Genomic DNA, 19,900 nt, shown 5'->3' with positions numbered 1-19,900 from the left:
CTAACACTTCACTTTAATTTGCTACTCTACATACAGAAATCAAGGATCTCGTTTGATGTCCGTCCCGTGTCTGAGATGCACAAAAATGAGCAGGGACGCATAAAACATGATCAGTCTGCGTCCATCAACGCTCAGACGCCCAGCATTGCTTACCTGCGTGTGTATGTGTGCGCGTGCATGTGTGTGCGTGCACCCCTGTGTGTTGCTGAAGTGCTTCAGCCAATCATTATCCACAAAAAAAGAGTCCTGTCTTGATGCTAGCCAATCAGAGGCAGAGGAGGGCGGGTTACCATTCCAAAAGTACAACAGACTTTTCCCCATCCATACCACCCATTCTCAACACCGCATATCCTGGTTAGGTTCATTGGGCGCTGCAACCTATCCCGGGTGACTTCTGGCGAAAGGCAGATTACACCCTGAACTGGTCGCCAGTCAGTCGCAGAATTTGCTATCATGGCAGGCCTAAACACAATATATTGAGCGAGAGTAAGAGCAATGGATAACACAAATATTGTGAATAAAATTGTGAATTGTGATTAAAAATCTGCAATATAGCGGGACCGCGAAGCAAAAACCGTGACAGAGCGGAGGATTACAATATCTGTATTCCGTAATGATAAATTGCAGGGATTCATTGTTTCCATCACGTGTATCCTCACATAGTCTCAACTGTAAAACGATGTATGAATAAGTATTAGTTACTATTTCATATTTAGTCAGCCCAGTACTTGTACTGTAAATCCTGCAGGTAAATAAATGTACCTTGAGACCATTCCCATAACTGTGCGTAAAATTAACTACTTCACGTATACACGCGCGCGCACGCACACACACACACACAATCCAGCCTGCTGCAACACAGCGCGCTGACGGCAGCGTCTTTGTCACCAAAACTATTTTGAATTAAGAAAGAAGGCTTCTTTCACGCTGATTGATACAAGAAGACACAAGGTGATTATATTATGATTAAACGGGACTCAGAGCAACCCAAAAGATAGTTCTAAATAGTCTGCAAAGCAGCCTCGCTGAACGGCTTCGTCAAAGAGCGACAGACAGGGTTAGCAATTTTGACGCATTCAGACAACTTCAAATAGAAGTTTACCAAGTGTGAATTATTTTGTGACAAGCAAGCTTTTGCATTTAACGAGGTCATAAATCAGTAGTGTCGTTTGTAGATTAGTGACTTCACGTACGTGACGTTTCCACCAATTACGTAGCTGCATGGACTGTCATTATAAACCATCCATCCATCTGACCATTTTCTACCGCTTATCCGAGGTCGGGTCGCCGGGGCAGTAGCTTTAGCAGAGACGCCCAGACTTCCCTCTCCCCAGCCACTTCACTTATCTCTTCCGGGGGGATCCCGAGGCGTTCCCAGGCCAGCCGAAAGACGTAGTCTCTCCAGCGTGTCCTGGGTCAACCACGGGGTCTCCTCCTGGTGGGACATGCCCGGAACACCTCACCAGGGAAGCGTCCAGGAGGTATCCAAATCAGATGCCCCGGCCACCTCATCTGGCTCCTCTCAATGTGGAGGAGCAGCAGCTCTACTCTGAGCTCCTCTGGGATTACCCATCTTCTCACCCTATCGCTAAGGGTGAGTACACCCTGCGGAGGAAACTCATTTCGCCTGCTTGTATCCGGGATCTTGTTCTTTCTGTCACGACTTGTGACCATCGGTGAGGGTAGGAACATAGATCGACTGGTAAATTGAGAGCTTTCCCTTTCGGCTTAGCTACTTCTTTACCACAACAGACCGATAAAAAGTCTGCATCACTGCAGACGCTCCACCGATCCGCCTGTCGATGTCCTGTTCCATTTTTCCCTCTCTCGTGAACAAGACCTTGAACTCCTCCACTTGGGACAGGATCTCATCCCGACATGGAGAGGGGACGCCACTCTTTTCCGACTGAGGGACATGGTCTCAGATTTGAAGGTGCTGATTTTCATCCCAGCTGTTTCACACACTGCTGCGAACCTCTCCAATGAGAGTTGGAGATCACTGCTTGATGGAGCCAACAGAACCACATCATCTGCAAAAAAACAAAAATGCAATACTGAGGCCACCAAATCGGACCCTGTCTACGCCTCTGCTGCGCCTAGAAATTCTGTCCATAAAAGTTATGAACAGAATCGGTGACAAAGGGCAGCCTTGGTGGAGTCCAACCCTCACCGGAAACGAGTCCGACTTACGACCGGCAATGCGGACTAAACTCTGACACCGGTCGTACAGGGACCAAACAGCCCGTATCAGGGGGTTTCGTTACCCCATTCTCCCAAAGCACCCCCCACAGGACTCCCGGAGGGACACGGTCGAACGCTTTCTCCAAGTCCACAAAACACATGTAGACATGCACCCTCAAAGACCCTGCCGAGGGTGTAGAGCTGGTCCACTGTTCCACGGCCAGGACGAAAAACACACTGCTACTCCTCAATCTTAGATTCGACTTCCCGATGGACCCTCCTTTCCAGCACCCCTGATTAGACCTTACCAGGGAGGCTGAGGTGTGTGATCCCCTTGTAGTTGGAACACACTCTCCGGTCGCCCTTCTTAAAAAGTGGAACCAATACCCCAGTCTGCCAATCCAGAGGCACTGTCCCCGATGTCCATGCGATGTTGCAGAGGCCTTCCAAGTCCCACAACATCCAGAGCCTTTAGGAACTCAACCCCAGAGATAGGAGAGCCCGCCTCAGAGACCCCAGACTCTGCTTCCTCATGGGACGGGGTGTCGTTCGAATTGAGGAGGTCTTCGAAATATTCTCCCCACCCAACTCACGACGTCCCGAGTCGAGGTCAGCAGCGCCCCATCCCCACTATACAAAGTGTTAATGGTGCACTGCTTCCCCCTCCTGAGACGCCAGATGGTGGACCAGAATTTCCTCGAAGCCGTCCGGAAGTCTTTCTCCATGACTTCACCGAACTCCTCCCATGCCCGAGTTTTTGCTTCGGCGACCATCAACGCTGCATTCCGCTTGGCCAGCCGGTACCAATCAGCTGCCTCAGGAGTCTCACAGGCCAATAAAGCCCGATAGGACTCCTTCTTCAGCTTGACGGTATCCCCCACCGTTGGTGTCCACCAACTGGTTCGGGGATTGACGCCACGACAGGCACCGACCACCTTACGGCCACAGCTCCGCCTCAGCAATGGAAGCACAGAACATGGTCCGCTCGGACTCGATGTCCCCCGCCTCCCCCGGAACGTGAGCAAAGGTCTGTCGGAGGTGGGAGTTGAAACTCCTTCTGACAGGGGATTCTGCCAGATGTTCCCAGCAGACCCTCACAATACGGTTGGGCCTGCCACGTCGGACCGACATCTTCCCCCACCATCGGAGCCAACTCACCACCAGGTGGTAATCAGTTGACAGCTCCGCCCCTCTCTTCACCCGAGTGTCCAAGACATGCGGCCACAAGTCCGATGACACGACCACAAAGTCGATCAGCGAACTGCGACCTAGGGTGTCCTGGTGCCAAGTGCACGTGTGGACACCCTTATGCTTAAACATGGTATTCGTTATGGACAATCCGTGATGAACACAGAAGTCCAATAACAGAACACCGCTCGGGTTCTGATCGGGGTGGGGGGGCGTTCCTCCCAATCACACCCTTCCAGGTCTCAGTGTCATTGCCCACGGGAGCATTGAAGTCCCCCAGCAGAATAATGGAGTCCTCAGCGGGAGCGCTCTCCAGCACCCCCTCCAGTATTATTTCCAGAGATTTTTGATTGGATTCAAGTCAGGTGATTGGCTAGGCCATTCTAGCAGTTTTATTTTTTTTCTTTGAAACCAATTGAGAGTTTCCTTGGCAGAATGTTTCGGATCATTATCCTGCTGAAATGTCCACCCTCGTTTCATTTTCATCATCTTCCGCCGAACTTCACTGTTGGTATGGTGTTTTTAGGGTGATGTGCAGTGGCATTTCTGCTCCAAATGTGGTGTGCATTATGGCATACAAAGAGTTCAATTTTGCTCTCATCAGACCAGACTATATTCTCCCAGTATTTAGCTGGCTTGTCCAAATGTTGTTCAGCAAACTTGAAACAAGCTTTGACATGCTTTTTTTTTTCAGCAATGGGGTCTTGCATACAGGCCATGACGGCGGAGTGCATTACTCACTGTTTTCCTTGTGACAACAGTACCTGCTAATTCCAAGTATTTTTGGAGCTCTCCACAGGTGATCCTTGGCTCTTGGACAGCTCTTCTGATTATTCTTTGCACTCCTCTGTCAGAAATCTTGCAAGGAGCACCTGATCGTGGAATATTTATGGTGGTATGATTGGCTTTCCACTTACGTATTATGGCCCCAAGCGTGCTCACTGGAACATTCAGAAGCCTAGATATGCGCCTATAACCAATGCCATCGTTATGTTTAGCAACAATTAGTTTGCGATGGTCTTGAGAGCTCCCTGCTCTTATCCATCATGAGATGTGTCTTGACTCACACCTTGGAAATGAGACCTTTTTGTAGGCCATCAATTAGGACTGAACCAGCTGATATTCATTTGCACTGACAAGGGGCTGTATTGCTTTTGATTGTTGATAGAGTTAAGGTTTTGTCTTGGCTTTCCGTGCCTTTTTGCACCTCCCTTCATGTGTTCAATACTTTTTCCCTGTGTCATTTCACATTTTTACACACAACTTAATTTCTGATCTTATTTGTTCTACTTTCTTTGTATGTATGGATTAATTGGGTTGTTCCCAACATCTGGGGGAATTTTCAGGTTATTTAGTGAAAAAAATGGTGACGTTAAGTATTTATTTCAGCCGCTGTACATACACATATGTATGTATATTATACAACATTTGGATGCCTGCCTGTGGGGAGTTTGCATGTTTTCGCATGCTTGTTGTGGGTTTTCCTCGGGTAGTCTGACTTTCTCCCATATTCCGGTCAGAGAAACATGAAACTCAGCCATCTTGTTTTAATGTTGAAGACATTTGTTTGAGCAGAGGAGATGATGCCTCCATTAACACACATGTCCCTGCAGGGGCTGTCAGTGGCTTCTGGTGTGTCCCAGTCGCAAGGAGGGTACCTGAAGCAGCAGCTGCACGCTGTCATCCGAAGATATCTCGACCATTTCCTTCCTGCCTCATCTTCATTGGGCAGCATTGCCAATCATCCTGTGCTTCTCGGTGCATGCGAGGCGATCCAAAACGGCCCCGGGGCCGCGCTGAGAAAGGCCGTCCTACAGGTGCTCTGGTAGGTCTCCAAAATGAAATCTGCTTCAAGTTGAAATTTTAACCCCTTTAATTTGAAATAGATTACTGAAACCTGCTCTAACAATGTTTAAACTTTCTTTCCCCTATTAGCGAGAGCTTCCTGCAGTTCAAAGGTCATTGTCCTCCACCTCGCCTACTGCCAGTCCTCTTATTCCTGTTTGAACTTCTGAGACGCAACAGTGACTCAGACCCCGCCCTCCTCACTCTGCCGCTTCCTTGTCTACTGCGCTGCTTGATGCTGGTCAATGACCCTCAGGGTGAGGTTCAGTTTTTTTTATTTTTATTTATTTTTTTACTTTTTACTATCCGGGTGCATCTCAATAAATTTGATTTTTCAACGAAATTGTGGAGTTCGCATATTCTCCATGCTCATGTGAGTTTTATCAGGGTACTTGGGCTTCCGACCACATTAAAAACATGTTAGGTTAACTGAAGACTAAATCTCAGGTCCCAAACTTAAGTGGGGGCCAGACCTGGCCCGACACATCATTTTATGTCATGTGGCCCATGAACCAAATAAAGTCTCCTTCACGTTTTTTGCAAAATGGATTTGTTTCTTTCATTTGGACAGAAAATCTGTACCAAATTTGCAAATTTTCTGCTGTCCAAGTGTCCTTTACTAAAACAACGAATCCTAAATTGCCTCCAGGTCAGTATTGTAAATAAGAAACTGTTCTCAGTTGCCTTACCTGGTTAAACAAATAGGAATAATAAAAAACTTGTCTACTTATATATATTGGCTTGTCACTATTTTCCATGGTCTCTGATTGCAAATTTAATGTGTTGCACAAAAAAATCGTGACGATATGATAATCAAACCCAGGGCCACATTTATGTAATAATATAATGAGGTGATGTTCACAGTCATAACGGCCCTCTGAGGGAAACGATACCTTCCCTATGGCCTGTGACCAAAATGAGTTTGAGACCCCTGCTCTAAATTGCCCATAGGTGTGATTGTGAGTGTGAGCAGTTGTCTGTACTGTATGTGCCCTGCAATTGGCCGGCAAGCAGTCCAGGGTGTACCCCACCTCTTGCACAAAGTTAACTGGATCACGCTCCAGTTAAACAGCAACCATAAGGACAAACAATACAGAAAATCAACAGGTGAATGGAAAATTGTATTTATTTCAGTAGTTCAATTCAAAAAGTGATATACTACAGATTTACGAGACACAAAGTGAAATATTTTGTGATTCGATTGTTTTTAATTTGAGGATTATAGTTTACAGCTAATGAAAACCCCAATTTTACCATCTCAAGAAATTTCAATGTTACTGATTTACATGATTTTTTAAATATATAAATTAGGTAGCAATTGACTTTCCTTAAACGTATGTATAATGGATGAAAAATGACTTTTGTTTCTTCACATTGAACTACTGAAATAAATGAACTTTAGAAACTTTGTCTAATTTAGTTATCAACATAATGAAGCAGGAAAAGACTACTTCTGTGTCAACTGGAATTTTTTGAGTGAAGTTCAATCCATGATATTTTTGTGCAGTGAGGAAGACGAGCACAGATGCAGTGCAACTTGTGGTAGAGCGATGTGCTGCAGCGTCTGCACAAGGACCATGCGAGCAGATGTTATCTGTCTTAAGGTAACTGTTATTAATGTGTTGCAGTAAACCACAGGACACCATAGTGGCAATAAGCACAGCCCTATGTTTTGGATTGTACTTGGTACCGTTTTCTTTTATGTTCCAAGGTCATTTGTGGCAGAGAATGAGGGAGTCTACGACAGACAGGTTTACACTGTTCTGGAGACGGTGGCTGTTTTAGATCCTCCTGTCGTTCAAGCCCTTATTCCCAGCCTGTCTACCATACTGAGAAACAACGAACACAAGAGAGGACTGGGCAAGAACGCCACCTTAAGGTGAGCCAGCACATGAATGACACTGCATTGTTGTTGCTAAATATAATTTGACAACTTCATCTTTCTGTTTAAACAGAAGTACATACACAAAACTGCTTTGTCTTCTCGGAGAGAGTGGGCAGGCAGAAATATCAAGTTTGGAATCAGACTGAAGTGTCAAGACCTAAAATCTGCTCCAAGCATCTTTTTCAATTATAATTCTTTGTTGCCAAATTGATATGATCAACAAAAATAGCTACACAAATCCTCAAACTTAAATAAAAAAAAATGTTCCACACAAATGCATTTTGTTAGTTAGACACAAAAATGTAGTCAATGCTGTATTAACTCTTTTGTGATGAACTAACACATTGGATGGAACTAAGTTGGCTACATAATATTGTTCCATTTGCAATATTGACTTTTTAGTCTACCAGTTCCAAAAAAGACTAGTTTTACTGTATGTTCACTTGCATGATCGAAATCCAATACATTAGCTGTATCCCAAAAAAAAAAAATAAAAGCTATGTTTTGATTGCTAATGTCAAAGGAGTATTAAAATATATTGTGGATGTAATTTGCAGTTGTGTAGAACTGCAGTGGTGAGAGCGGTTTCTCACATTTTGACCCTCTCCCTCAGTTGCAACATTACTGAAGTCTACAGGATCAATACTGGGTGTTAATCCCTGTTGAATGTACATTTAATCATGCAATGTAAAATGTATGAAGAGGTTGTATTATACTGTATATACTGTAAAGAAATTGTAGACTTCAATTTGTGCAAACATATCCATTGCAATTAAATTTGAAATTCATTTCAGATGAGTTCTAGTATGATTTATGTAGTGAGCACAGACTGACAGACGTGCTGGATCTCAGATGTAAAGATGGTCTTAGGCAATATTACAGTTCCTATTGGCATGAAAAATAACAGTGTGTAAAGGCGAGAATATGTTATGTCCCACTGCAAGCCACAGCCATTTGTTGCAATAAGACTTTAAGTTTCCTCTTAATCACAGAGTCTCGCTTCTGTCTGCTACAATAACCAAATCCCTTTTTTTTTCTCGGTCATTTTCCAGCTTCACTTCACTGCATTGCTTTTCTTCTCACATCAGTGAGATTCTGCTGGATTGCTTCACGCTTCACTTTGTGGTGGTTGAAGAATTCATGCATTGCCTCAATTTACTTTTCACATATCTATTGCTGCTCAATGATCAAGGAGACTAATGCCTCGTTTTCTACAGACATTTCAGCTATGACATTAATAATGCGTACATCACATTTACAAGTTATTTGTATTTATTTTTGAAACGTCGATATACAGTATTTGCTCAAAGACTGATAAGGGAATTTCAGTATTGCACATCATTATTTTGGTTCAAACATACTGCTTTGAAAATCAGCATGATATAGTTACTCGTGGATAAAATTGTCTGTACCCCTCTGTTAATGAAAGAAAAATCACAGAAATGGGTAACTTGAATCTGGCAAAAGTAACAATAAATAAAAAAATGAATAAGGAAAAGTAACCAAAGCAAATCAGGCATTGCTTTTGAATTGTGGTTTAAAATTATTATTAAAAAAAAAAAACTCATGAAACCGGCCTGGACAAAATGATGGTAACCCTGGAAAGGATTGAAAATAATAACCATATGGACATATTCAAACAAGGTGTGTCCCCTAATTAGTGTCTTCAAACTTGTAATCAGTCAGTCGGCCTATTTAAAGGGTGACAAATAATCACTGTGCTTTTTGGTGACATGTTGTGTAGCACACCAAGCATGGACCAGAGGAAGCGAAGGAGAGACTGGCCTCAGGAGATTAGAAAGAAAATGATAGACAAGTACGTTATAGGTAAAGGCTACAAGACCATCTCCAATCAGCTTGATGTTCCTGTGACTACAGTTGCACAAATTATTCAGAAATTTAACATCCACGGGACTGTAGCCAACCTCCCTGGACGTGGCCGCAGGAGGAACATTGATGACAAATTGAAGTGGCGGATAATACAAATGGTAACAAAGAAGCCCAGAACAACCGCCAAGGAAATTACAGGTGAACTCCAAGGTCAAAGTACATCAGTGTCAGATCTCACAATCTGTTGTTGTTTGCGCCAAAGTGGACTTCATGGGAGACAGCCCAGGAGAACACCACTGTTGAAAATACATCCATAAAAACAGCCAGACTGGAATTTGTCACACTGCAAAATTGAAGCATACCAAGAAATGAACACTGTCCCTACTATGAAACATGGAAGTGGCTCTGTTATGTTCTGGGGCTGCATTGCTACATCTGGCACATGGTGTCTCGAATATGTGGAGAGTACAATGTGCAGAGTACAATGAACTCTCAAGACTATCATGGCATTCTAGAGAGAAATGTGCCGCCCGGTATCAGTCGCAGGTCATGCGTCTTGCGACACAATAATGACCCAAAACACACAGCTATAAGAGCAAAACATTGGACTATTCTGACGTGGCCTTCTACGTATGAGCCCTATTGAACATCTGTGGAAGGAGCTGAGACATGCCGTCTGGAGAATGCACCCTTCACACCTGAGACAATTGTATCAGTTTCCTCCAGAGTGGGCCAAAATACTTACTGAGAGGTGCAGAAGTCTCATTGAAAGTTATAAAAATCGTTTGATTGCAGTGATAGCCTCAAATGGTTGTGCAACAAAATATTAAGGGTACCATCAGTTTGTTTTGAAAATAATTCTGTTGAACCACAATTCAAAAGCATTGTCTGATTTTCATTGGTTAAGTTTCATGATTTTTTTGAAATTGTTTTTGTCAGATTCAAGTTATTCCTGTGAGCAGTGTGTTTTTTTTCCTTTCATTAACAGAGGGGTGCCAACAATTTTGTCCACATGTGTATCTGTGCATTTACATACTGAATAGAATACTAAGCATATAGTTTAACAATAAACATATATTGGGTCTTGAACATGTTATGAATCTCACATTACAGAGGGTGAAAACGTACATTGCCGCACTGGTTTCTATTCGAGGTTTGGAACAACATCTTGCTGCTCAAGTTACATAGTAAATAATTAAGCAGGGTAAAATAGTTCTTCTCCAGGGTTTGCATTTAGTGCCTCCATACACTGTTTTATGCCTTTTTGTGTGTGTGTGTTTGTGTGTAATCACTAGACACCAGGATGGCTGGTTTGCATTTTAGGGAAACACAATAGGTTTCAGATAGGAGAGCAGCAAGTCAGGAGTGATGATCTCCTTTGTAACAGAAATACTGTCATTATCGTTATTTTCAAATCACATTTGCAAATATTGACTGTCCAAGGAAAGGCTGTCCCTCAATCCTATTTCCATCCTGACAGACAGTTTCACCAGTGGTTTAAACAGCACCAATCCTGTGATGGGGTACTTGGAGTGTCTGAAGGTTGGGGCATGTGAAATATGGAGCTGGGAGGAAACAAGTTGCTATCCCATTTGAGGCAAATGGCAATGTTGGCCCGTAGAAAACTTCCTCTTTTCCCTCTCGACTGAGATCCAGCACCTGAAACAGAACATACAAACATTTGCACGGGGTTTCAAAACCGAATTACTTGAATCGTTGATGTGTAAAGAGGTCGATATATATATATATATAAATCATCTATGTTAATGTTCCATTAAAACGTTTTTTAAATTAAGATAAACTCCTAGATTTGTACACAAGGCTGTATTGTTCTGATAATGAAAACCTGACGACAAAGGGCTCACTAGAAATGCTTTTGTTGAGCTGAAATACAAATGGGAAAAAAATTGCTCCAATGTTTCATGTTTGTTAATACAGCCATGACCAAATGCTTTGGCAGTAAATCAAATTTAGTGTTTCACTAACTTGACAGCTGCGGTTTTTGTGTCTGCAATTTAAATTGGTTCTACATTGTTGTACTGAGCAGAATTATGCATATAATTTAAAAAAAAAACCAACAACAACAACACCCCTGAGGTAGTTTGAGAAGGGATCTGAAGGGTCAAATGATTTTTGCACTAATTTGATTTATTGACCAATGCATGTCTTAAAATGTCACAGCCTTGGAATTTCGTGAAAGATTTGATACGCATTGTCAATGGTCATAAAACACTCAATTTGGCTGAATAATAGAAAAGAATGACTACAGTATCTCAGCTTTTTGAAAAGTTTTAAATGTTTTAAGTCCTCCCTCACCTGAATGCATGCCAGAGGCTCATTGGTCCAAATAGAGTACCCTCCAACCACATAGATCCTGTCATCGTGGACCGCCACTCCAGACTCATTTTGACCTGAGGAGAGAAGAGCTTCGAAGAGCCAAGCTGAGGACACTCTGACAGTCTTAACTCCCACACGAGAACTCAGTGAGAGATAAAGACGCAGAAGAGGGCACAGGTAGGCGGAGTTGTTTGGAGAGACCAGTCTTGAACTTTTGCAGACATAATACAAGAACACATGCAGTGTACTGTATTGCACATAAGAAATCTTAAGGGGCAGAGTAAAGGCGTGAACTAATGCGATCTACATTTTCAAGTGTATATGCTTTAGTAAAAGGTATATGAAGTAAATAGGCTAGGATGAAGTAGAAAGCTTGTTGTTTTATACAGTACCGGTATGTAAGACACTCAAGCGCTCCGAATGAATAGCAATTTGTTATCATCGAAACGACTGAAGTATATTTCAATTTCAGTAGGTCACAGTACATAGTAACACGAGTCACCCATCCATCAATTTTCCATCCCACTTATCCTCACTTAGGGTTGCAGGCGTGTTGGCGCTTATCTCCGCTAACTGTGGATGAGAGGCGGGCTACACCCTGAACTGGTCGCCAGTCAATCGCAGGGCACACATAGACAGACAATCATTCACACTCACATGCAGACCTTCGGGCAATTTAGAGTCATCAATTAACCTACCATGCGTGTTTTTGGAATGTGGGAGGAAACCGGAGCACCTGGAGAAAACACACGCAGGCACGGAAAGAACATGCAAACTCCACACAGCCGAGGCCGGATTTGAACCCGGGTTCAATGAACTTTGAGATAGATGTGCTAACCAGTCGCCCACCGTGCCGTTTGACACGTCATCAATTAGCCAATTAGTTTTAACCACAATTGAGCTAATAGTGCTAACTGTGTGTATAATAAATTAGATACAGTAAGATCGGGGGTTCCTCATGGCCGACTGAGGACTAGTACTGGCTTAAATCACTAAATGAGCATTGCTTTGTGTTGTGTTTTACCTTTATAAAACAATAAATCCAAATGAATATAAATTTAATTCAATTTAAATGTATGACTTTATAAACTAACTGTTTAATAAACATTATAAAATCTGAACAATAATAATATAGAGTCAACTTATTTTCCTATGTCGTCAACTCTTGTGTCAAAGGTTAGTACATTACTGCCTGGATCAGACTAAAAGACAAATTTGGTCTTTCACGATTGCACTATGTCAGACTACTGTCATCAAATCTTGCCCTATCTCGGTCAGACATTGGCGACACTACACAACATCTATTCCGATACCTCCGTATGCCGTCTTTTACGATCGCTGGACTTGTGAAATCAAACACTGTCGGGGAGGCGTGACCAGAAAAGGTGTGGCCCTTCACCGCAACCCGATACAACCGTTACCATGGCGACGACAAGTTGTTTTCAAACAATGGATCGCTGCGGAAATGTTGGGAAGGTTTGGGGCTATCCGTTCAAGGATAGCTTGAGGTATATTCACATACTTTTAATACAATACGGCTTGGAAGCAGACAATAAAAGGTTACTTAGCCTACCGAGCTAGTGTTAGCACTGATATTTGTACGTAAATATGGCAAATCATGGTCTAAAGCTTCGGTAAACATTGGTCAGTGTGTGAATAAAAGTTGACAAAGGCGACCAAGTATGTTGACAACAGCAAGCACGGGAGACGATGCCCCGGTCACAATACGCAATCCTATTGGTCGACGTCAAGGTGCGCTGTCTGAGAGTTGTCGTTGATATGTCACACTACATGGAAGATATCCCCAAAAATCAAACATGGTAGACTTTTCATTTTGGCGTCATAGGACTATCGTAGGGCCAAATCATTGGTCCTGGATTATGTCACACAACAAGAGGTTTTGTCGTTCCCGACAAAATATGCTGGGCCTGATCTGGGAAATTGGGGATAAAATCCTCTCGTCTGATCTAGGCACAAGTAGTTACAAGTTGGGGCCATCTAAATGGCTGGATTAATCAAAGAGTTTGTCACTTTTTGATCATCTTATATTGTCAATGAGTCAGTATTTATTTTTTGGTCATGCATGTTTTGTACTTTTTTCGACATAATTTTGTTTCAGTTAGCTTTACAGGGACTCTTAATGGCCCTATTTTCCCTATCTGAGCAGGCTGTTGTCAGATTACAACTGCCACACTTTGAAGATCTGCAAAATACTTCGGCGGCACGGTGGAGCATTTGTTGGTTAGCGATAGGTTCTGGGTTTGGATCTCGGCTCAGGCCTCCCTGTGTGGAGTTAGTGATTAACTGGCGACCCGTCAAGCGTGTACTGCGCCTCTCACTCAAAGTCAGAGGGCATGGACAACAGCTCGCGTGCGACCCTGAATAAGATAAGCACTACAATATGACTTAAGTATGGTAGTTAACTCTATGAGCTTCCCTTAGAATATTAACAAATAGAATCACTTACATCTCTACTTGTTTGTATCACTTGTTCTTTAATGGGACAATTTGCAGTTTAAAAAAAAAAACACCACTTTTTGTCATACTGTATATGAGCTAAATGCCAGCATTATTATGTTTGAAAAATCACCCCTCTCTGGCAGCATCTATTGCCTCTAATTTTATTTTATTATTAATTATCATTTTATAACTAGGGATGGTTGGACAAGAATAGCCAATCAGAGAATGTATTGACAGGAAGCGTGACCGGATACTCAATCTATCTTTTGCTCACGTGCACACAAGCCTCATGGGGTGGGGGAGAAACACAGCAGCCTCACGTAAAAGAAGACGACTTTGCCAGATTATTTAACTCCTGTTAACAACAAAAGTGAAAAAGAAGGAATTGGACAGCGCTCTACTTCAAATCAAAGGGAACGATATAGAATGGTGGTGTGTGTCCTAAAAGGGGACGGCTACATGGCGGAGCTTGGAAAACCACCGCGTACGTCACTTTCGGCGTTCTCACCGAGTCATCAGGTAAGTTGATCACTTCTCTTATACTTTTAATTGATTATGCATTCCCCAAAAAAATACATCAAACAGGTAACATTTTAAGTAACGTTGCGCATTCGCGTCCGACCCCGGCAGCAGCAGTTTGAAAACTTATACCTTTAAATGGGAGTACGACGATAGTTATTCAATAGTGTGCAATTGTGCATGTTTTACATGGCTTGCATTTTAAGATGTCTGATATACACTGATTGGCTACTACATGAAGTAATATGTGAACATGCCCTGAGATTCAAAACAAAAGATTGTGCCTGCCCGATAAATCTGTTCATTATTGTGGTTCGCAGTGGTGTAAAACTGCACAAATACTATATTTGCCCCTCTCTTTGAAAAGGTGGACCTTATGTGAGGGTAAATGTTAATTTGAGTAAAGAGTAATGCAGACCTTGGTGAAAATCAACAGTAAATGCTCTGTATTCCTCTCCGCTAAATGTATCTGTGTGTTGTGAGCGTTCTCCACTTTCCCCACCTGTGAGGAGGCTGAAGGAGCAACGTGTCCACTGGTCCACGTCCAGGTTGTAAGAGTCGATGTGGCGCACCAGAATGCGGTCGTTATTGTAGTCCAGGTCATTCCCCCCAAGCACGTAAAGCTTCCTTCTCACCGCTGCCATGACGTGGTACACCCGCCTCTGCAACATGGGACTGCGTGCTAACCACTGGTCCTGGAGAGGAGCGTGAATAAGAGGTTAAAAGGAAGAGAGGAGAAGGAGTGAAGGCGATGACTGAGATTAATATTCAAGCATATATGCTCTTTGGGTATTGATGTATGCTCACTATACTCGATAAATAATGTGGCACTGGAGTTCCACTTTGTACTAATGCCTTTCCTCCCTTTTCTAATCATATATTTTAGCCAGTGCTTGCTCATTTCACTAAGTGTATTGAAGCTGATTTCGTTAGAGAATGTGTGTGTGTGTGTGTCTGCGTGTGTGAGAGAGAGAGAGGGCTTGATTGAGGCACAGAAAGTGTGTACGTGTGTGCGTGTGTGTGTGTGTGTGTTGACGGGTGGCCATCTGTTGAGGGTATAGTGGGTGGGGGGGTTGCTGTTGCTCTGGCAGGTGAATGTAGCTTCGTGGTGAATACAAATGAGCCTTTCTCTCGTGCCTCCCTCCCTTGCTTCCAGGCCAACATGAACAAACATAGACCCATATGGAGGTGCGCCTCACATGTAAACATGCCGCATACCTCCACATTATGTGCAGCCTTACAAAGACAACAGCTGGTTCATATGCATACACAAACACACTGCGACTCACTATGTTTCACTGTAATTGGCTGTATGTGAATATTGTATTTAAAATTGTATTTGACTGTGCAGTGTTTGATTTCATACTGCAGTGAAGATTTATGAATTGTGAGAAATGAGCACGTTGGTAATGAAATGTTCCTTGTTAACTTGATTTTTGAATTGTGGTAGGAAGATTATTTCTTCATTGTAATAATATTTCTTGACAATTTTTGAAATGTGGTAGGAGGATAAATTCTTCATTATAACAATATTTCATGACAATAAATCTTATAGCGTTGGAAAGCCTTTCAAATGGTGCCACATTTGGAAGGAATATGTATTTGTGGGATGAGCAGCAGAGCGGAGTATGTGGGTTGCGCCCTGAAAAATGTGCCAAATCTTCTCTGCCAATGTCCAACAGCTTGTTTTGCTGATACTTCTGACTTGTTTTGAGCTTTTACTTGTGTCTGCAACACATGCACTGAAACCTGAACGTGTGGTGTCGCTCAGTGATGAGTCCAGATTCTTCCTACGGCACTTGGACCGTAGGGTCAAAGCGTGGAGACGACACAGACAACGATATGATGATTGCTGGCTGCAGCGATGCAAGGACACGTTTTGGAGAAGGCACTGTGATGGAATGGAGCGGAATCTCCCTCACTGAAAGAACGAGGCTCGTCATCATTGGTTTCTACAACCAGTGGCAATTCCATAGCTCTACAGTCTGCAACAAGACTCAACACAAAGAACAGGGTTCATCAGACACTACCGCCAGAAGTTGAGAGCGAGGAGGATGGACTGGCTTGCCAGCAGTCCTGACCTCAACCTCATTTAGCAGTGTGCTGTTCGCGCCTGAGTGACAAACACAACCACGTTGGTGGACTTGCGAGAAATACTGGTTGGTTGAAATACTGGTTCATTTTGCTAAAACAGAATAGAAGTGTACTTACTGAGCCTTTTTTTTCCCTTCTTTCTTAGAAAACCACACCCACACAACTATGTGTGCGTGAATGTGTGTGTGTGTGTGTATATATATATATATATGCAGATGATGGAAGATAGTGTACACAACTATAAATTTATTTGGCTGTGTGCTTTAATGACAATTGAGTAGCGACACACAATTACACATGTATAAGTGCTTCGTTAACAATATCCACTACCTGTGTGTTATTAGAGAGTTTTACGCAAGTAGTGAAAGCCGTATAGCAATCGCTAAGTTAGTAGCCTAATAATCAGAATCAGAATCATCTTTATTTGCCAAGTATGTCCAAAACACACAAGGAATTTGTCTCCGGTAGTTGGAGCCGCTCTAGTACAACAGACAGTCAATTTACAGAACACTTTGGAGACATAAAGACATTGACAAAAAACAATTGTGCAAAAAGATGCAGAGTCCTCTCGCACTTAGAGCAGTTCGAATGGCTAATATCGCAATAGTCCGGTGCAATGACCATTGTGCAAAGGGCACTGAGACTTCAAGGAGTGTATGCGGTTTAAAGTGACGAGTAGTGCGATAATCTGGGACAATGGTTGTGCAAATGGAGCAGATGCTACTCTGGCATGAGTGGCCAGTATATGCAAATAGTGCAGCACGGCGAGACAACTACAGTGAGTGCACGAGTAATACATAATTGGCCCCACAGAAATGTGACAACGAACTCAAGTCAAAAAATTGCCAGCTTGTTGTAATGGAATTATAGGTTAGCTGTTTAAGAAGTTGATTGCAAGAGGGAAGAAGCTGTTGGAATGTCTACTAGTTCTAGTTTGCATTGATCGGTAGCGCCTACCTGAGGGAAGGAGCTGGAAGAGCTGGTGACCGGGGTGGGGAGGGTCCGAGAGGATTTTGCACGCCCTTGTCTTAGTTCTGGCAGCGTGCAAGTCCTCAAGGGTGGGTAGGGGGGTACCGACAATCCTTTCAGCAGTTTTGATTGTCCGTTGCAGTCGGAGTTTGTCCTTTTTTGTAGCAGCACCAAACCAGACTGTGATGGAAGAACACAGGACTGATTCGATGACTGCTGTGTAGAACTGCCTCAACAGCTCCGGTGGCAGGCCGTGCTTTCTCAGAAGCCGCAGGAAGTACATCCTCTGCTGGGCCTTTTTGAGGACGGAGTTGATGTTGGTCGCCCACTTCAGGTCCTGGGAGATTGTAATTCCCAGGAACTTGAAGGTCTCGACGGTTGACACAAGGCAGCTGGACAACGTGAGGGGCAGCTGTGGCGAAGGATGCCTCCTGAAGTCCACGATCATCTCTACAGTCTTGAGCGTGTTCAGCTCCATCCATCCATTTTCTGAGCCGCTTCTCCTCACTAGGGTCGCGGGCGTGCAGGAGCCTATGCCAGCTATCATCGGGCAGGAGGCGGGGTACACCCTGAACTGGTTGCCAGCCAATCGCAGGGCACATATAAACAAACAACCATTCGCACTCACATTCACACCTAGGGGCAATTTAGAGTTGTCAATTAACCTAGCATGCATGTTTTTTGGGGGAAACCGGAGTGCCCGGAGAAAACCCACGCAGGCATGGGGAGAACATGCAAACTCCACACAGGCGGGGCCGGGGATTGAACCCCGGTCCTCAGAACTGTGAGGCAGACGCTCTAACCAGTCGCACACCGTGCCACCCCTAATAATGATAATAAAATGAAAAAAAAAAATGCTGTCCCATGATGCCCACTCAACATTTCTGCCTGTGTTCCTCGAACCGGCCCTGGGTGCCTGGCTGGCAGTGCATGGTTCTTCCACATGCTATTGAGGCTTCTGATTGTTAAATGAATAAATTGTTAAATTGCAATAAGTTTCTTTAAACTTCAATAATCTAGTCTACCAAACACCAAACAAGAGTCAATGGCAACAGCAAAGTAAGCTGTTTGGCATAGAGAAGATTTGACCATTTTTTCATGGGTGCAACCTAGATAATCACCTCTGCTGCTCATCCCTCAAAAGCACGTCCCTTCCAAATGTGGCACCATTTGAAGCAATATGAATAGGCTTTCCAATGGTATAAAATGTATTGCCAAGAAGCATTGTTACGAGAAAGAAATAATCTAACTAACATAAAATTCCCTACTTTTTGTGCTATGTTTATATTGATAATACTTACGAGCAAAAGACTTCATTCTAAGTTTTATTGATCGCTGATTGATTTTTAAACATGTCTGAGCAAGTTAACTGGAGAGTAAAGAGGCACTGTGTCGTACAACCCCAATTCCAATGAAGTTGGGACGTTGTGTTAAACAGAAAAACAGAATACAATGATTTGCAAATCATGTTCAACCTATATTTAATTGAACACACAACAAAGGCAAGGTATTCAATGTTCAAAGTGCTAAACTTTATTGTTTTTAGCAAATAATCATTAACTTTGAATCTTATGGCTGCAACACGTTCCAAAAAAGCTGGGACAGGTGGCAAAAAAGACTGCGAAAGTTGAGGAATCCTCATCAAACCTGTTTGGAACATCCCACAGGTGAACAGGCTAATTGGGAACAGGTGGGTGCCATGATTGGGTATAAAAGGAGCTTCCCTGAATTGCTCAGTCATTCACAAGCAAAGATGGGGTGAGGTTCACCTCTTTGTGAAAAAGTGCGTGAGAAAATAGTCCAACAGTTTAAGGACAATATTCCTCAATGTACAATTGCAAGGAATTTAGAGATTTCATCATCTACGGTCCATGATATCATCAAAAGTTTCAGAGAATCTGGAAAAATCACTGCATGTAAGCAGCAAGGCCGAAAACCAACATTGAATGCCCGTGACGTTCGATCCCTCAGGCGGCACTGCATCAAAAACCGACATCAATGTGTAAAGGATATCACCACAGGGCTCAGGAAAACTTCAGAAAAGCAATGTCAGTAAATACAGTTCGGCGCTACATCCATAAGTGCAACTTGAAACTCTACTATGCAAAGCAAAAGCCATTCATCAACAACACCCAGAAACGCCGCCGGCTTCTCTGGGCCCGAGCTCATCTAAGATGGACGATGCAAAGTGGAAACGTGTTCTTGTGGTCCGACGAGTCCACATTTCAAATTGTTTTTGGAAATTGTGGATGTTGTGTCCTCCAGGCCAAAGAGGAAAAGAACCACCCGGACTGTTATGGAGGCAAAGTTCAAAAGCCAGCATCTGTGATGGTATAGGGCTGTGTTAGTGCCAATGGCATGGGTAACTTACACATCTGTGAAGTCACCATTAATGCTGAAAGGTACATAGAGGTTTTGGAGAAACAAATGCTGCCATCCAAGCAACGTCTTTTTCATGGACGCCCCTGCTTATTTCAGCTAGACAATGCCAAACCACATTCTGCACGTGTTACAACAGCGTGGCTTTGTAGTAAAAGAGTGCGGGTACTAGACTGGCCTGCCTGCAGTCCAGACCTGTCTCCCATTGAAAGT

At 43.3% G+C, this 19,900-nt stretch overlaps 2 protein-coding genes across 11 annotated transcripts in view; one reads left to right on the top strand and one right to left on the bottom strand.

The window, feature by feature from the left end:
- The window catches only part of mms22l (MMS22-like, DNA repair protein), a 47,358-nt gene extending 39,466 nt beyond the window's left edge, over nt 1-7,892 (top strand). The window contains exons 22-26 of one of the 4 annotated variants that reach the window (XM_061776530.1): nt 4,983-5,194; nt 5,305-5,471; nt 6,722-6,818; nt 6,926-7,093; nt 7,170-7,892. In XM_061776530.1, coding sequence (XP_061632514.1) covers nt 4,983-5,194; nt 5,305-5,471; nt 6,722-6,818; nt 6,926-7,093; nt 7,170-7,245 — 720 coding nt within the window. In that variant the 3' untranslated portion in view covers nt 7,246-7,892. Of the gene's footprint in view, nt 1-36; nt 1,595-4,982; nt 5,195-5,304; nt 5,472-6,721; nt 6,819-6,925; nt 7,094-7,169 lie in introns of those variants that run through there. The other 3 variants (XR_009788957.1, XR_009788958.1, XM_061776531.1) reach the window with 3 other exon arrangements.
- Nucleotides 7,893-8,348: 456 nt separating this feature from the next.
- Nucleotides 8,349-19,900, bottom strand: part of klhl32 (kelch-like family member 32) — a 52,331-nt gene continuing 40,779 nt past the window's right edge. For 5 of the 7 annotated variants that reach the window (XM_061776536.1, XM_061776535.1, XM_061776537.1 and 2 more), the window contains 3 exons: nt 14,748-14,940; nt 11,246-11,340; nt 8,349-10,588 (listed from right to left, as the gene is read on the bottom strand). In XM_061776536.1, coding sequence (XP_061632520.1) covers nt 10,427-10,588; nt 11,246-11,340; nt 14,748-14,940 — 450 coding nt within the window. In that variant the 3' untranslated portion in view covers nt 8,349-10,426. Of the gene's footprint in view, nt 10,589-11,245; nt 11,478-14,747; nt 14,941-19,900 lie in introns of those variants that run through there. The other 2 variants (XR_009788959.1, XR_009788960.1) reach the window with 2 other exon arrangements.

Source organism: Phyllopteryx taeniolatus, chromosome 6 (assembly GCF_024500385.1).
Source record: "Phyllopteryx taeniolatus isolate TA_2022b chromosome 6, UOR_Ptae_1.2, whole genome shotgun sequence".
Lineage (NCBI taxonomy): Eukaryota > Metazoa > Chordata > Actinopteri > Syngnathiformes > Syngnathidae > Phyllopteryx > Phyllopteryx taeniolatus.
Note: the sequence above shows the minus strand (reverse complement) of the source record. Positions and strands in the feature narration are given on the sequence as shown.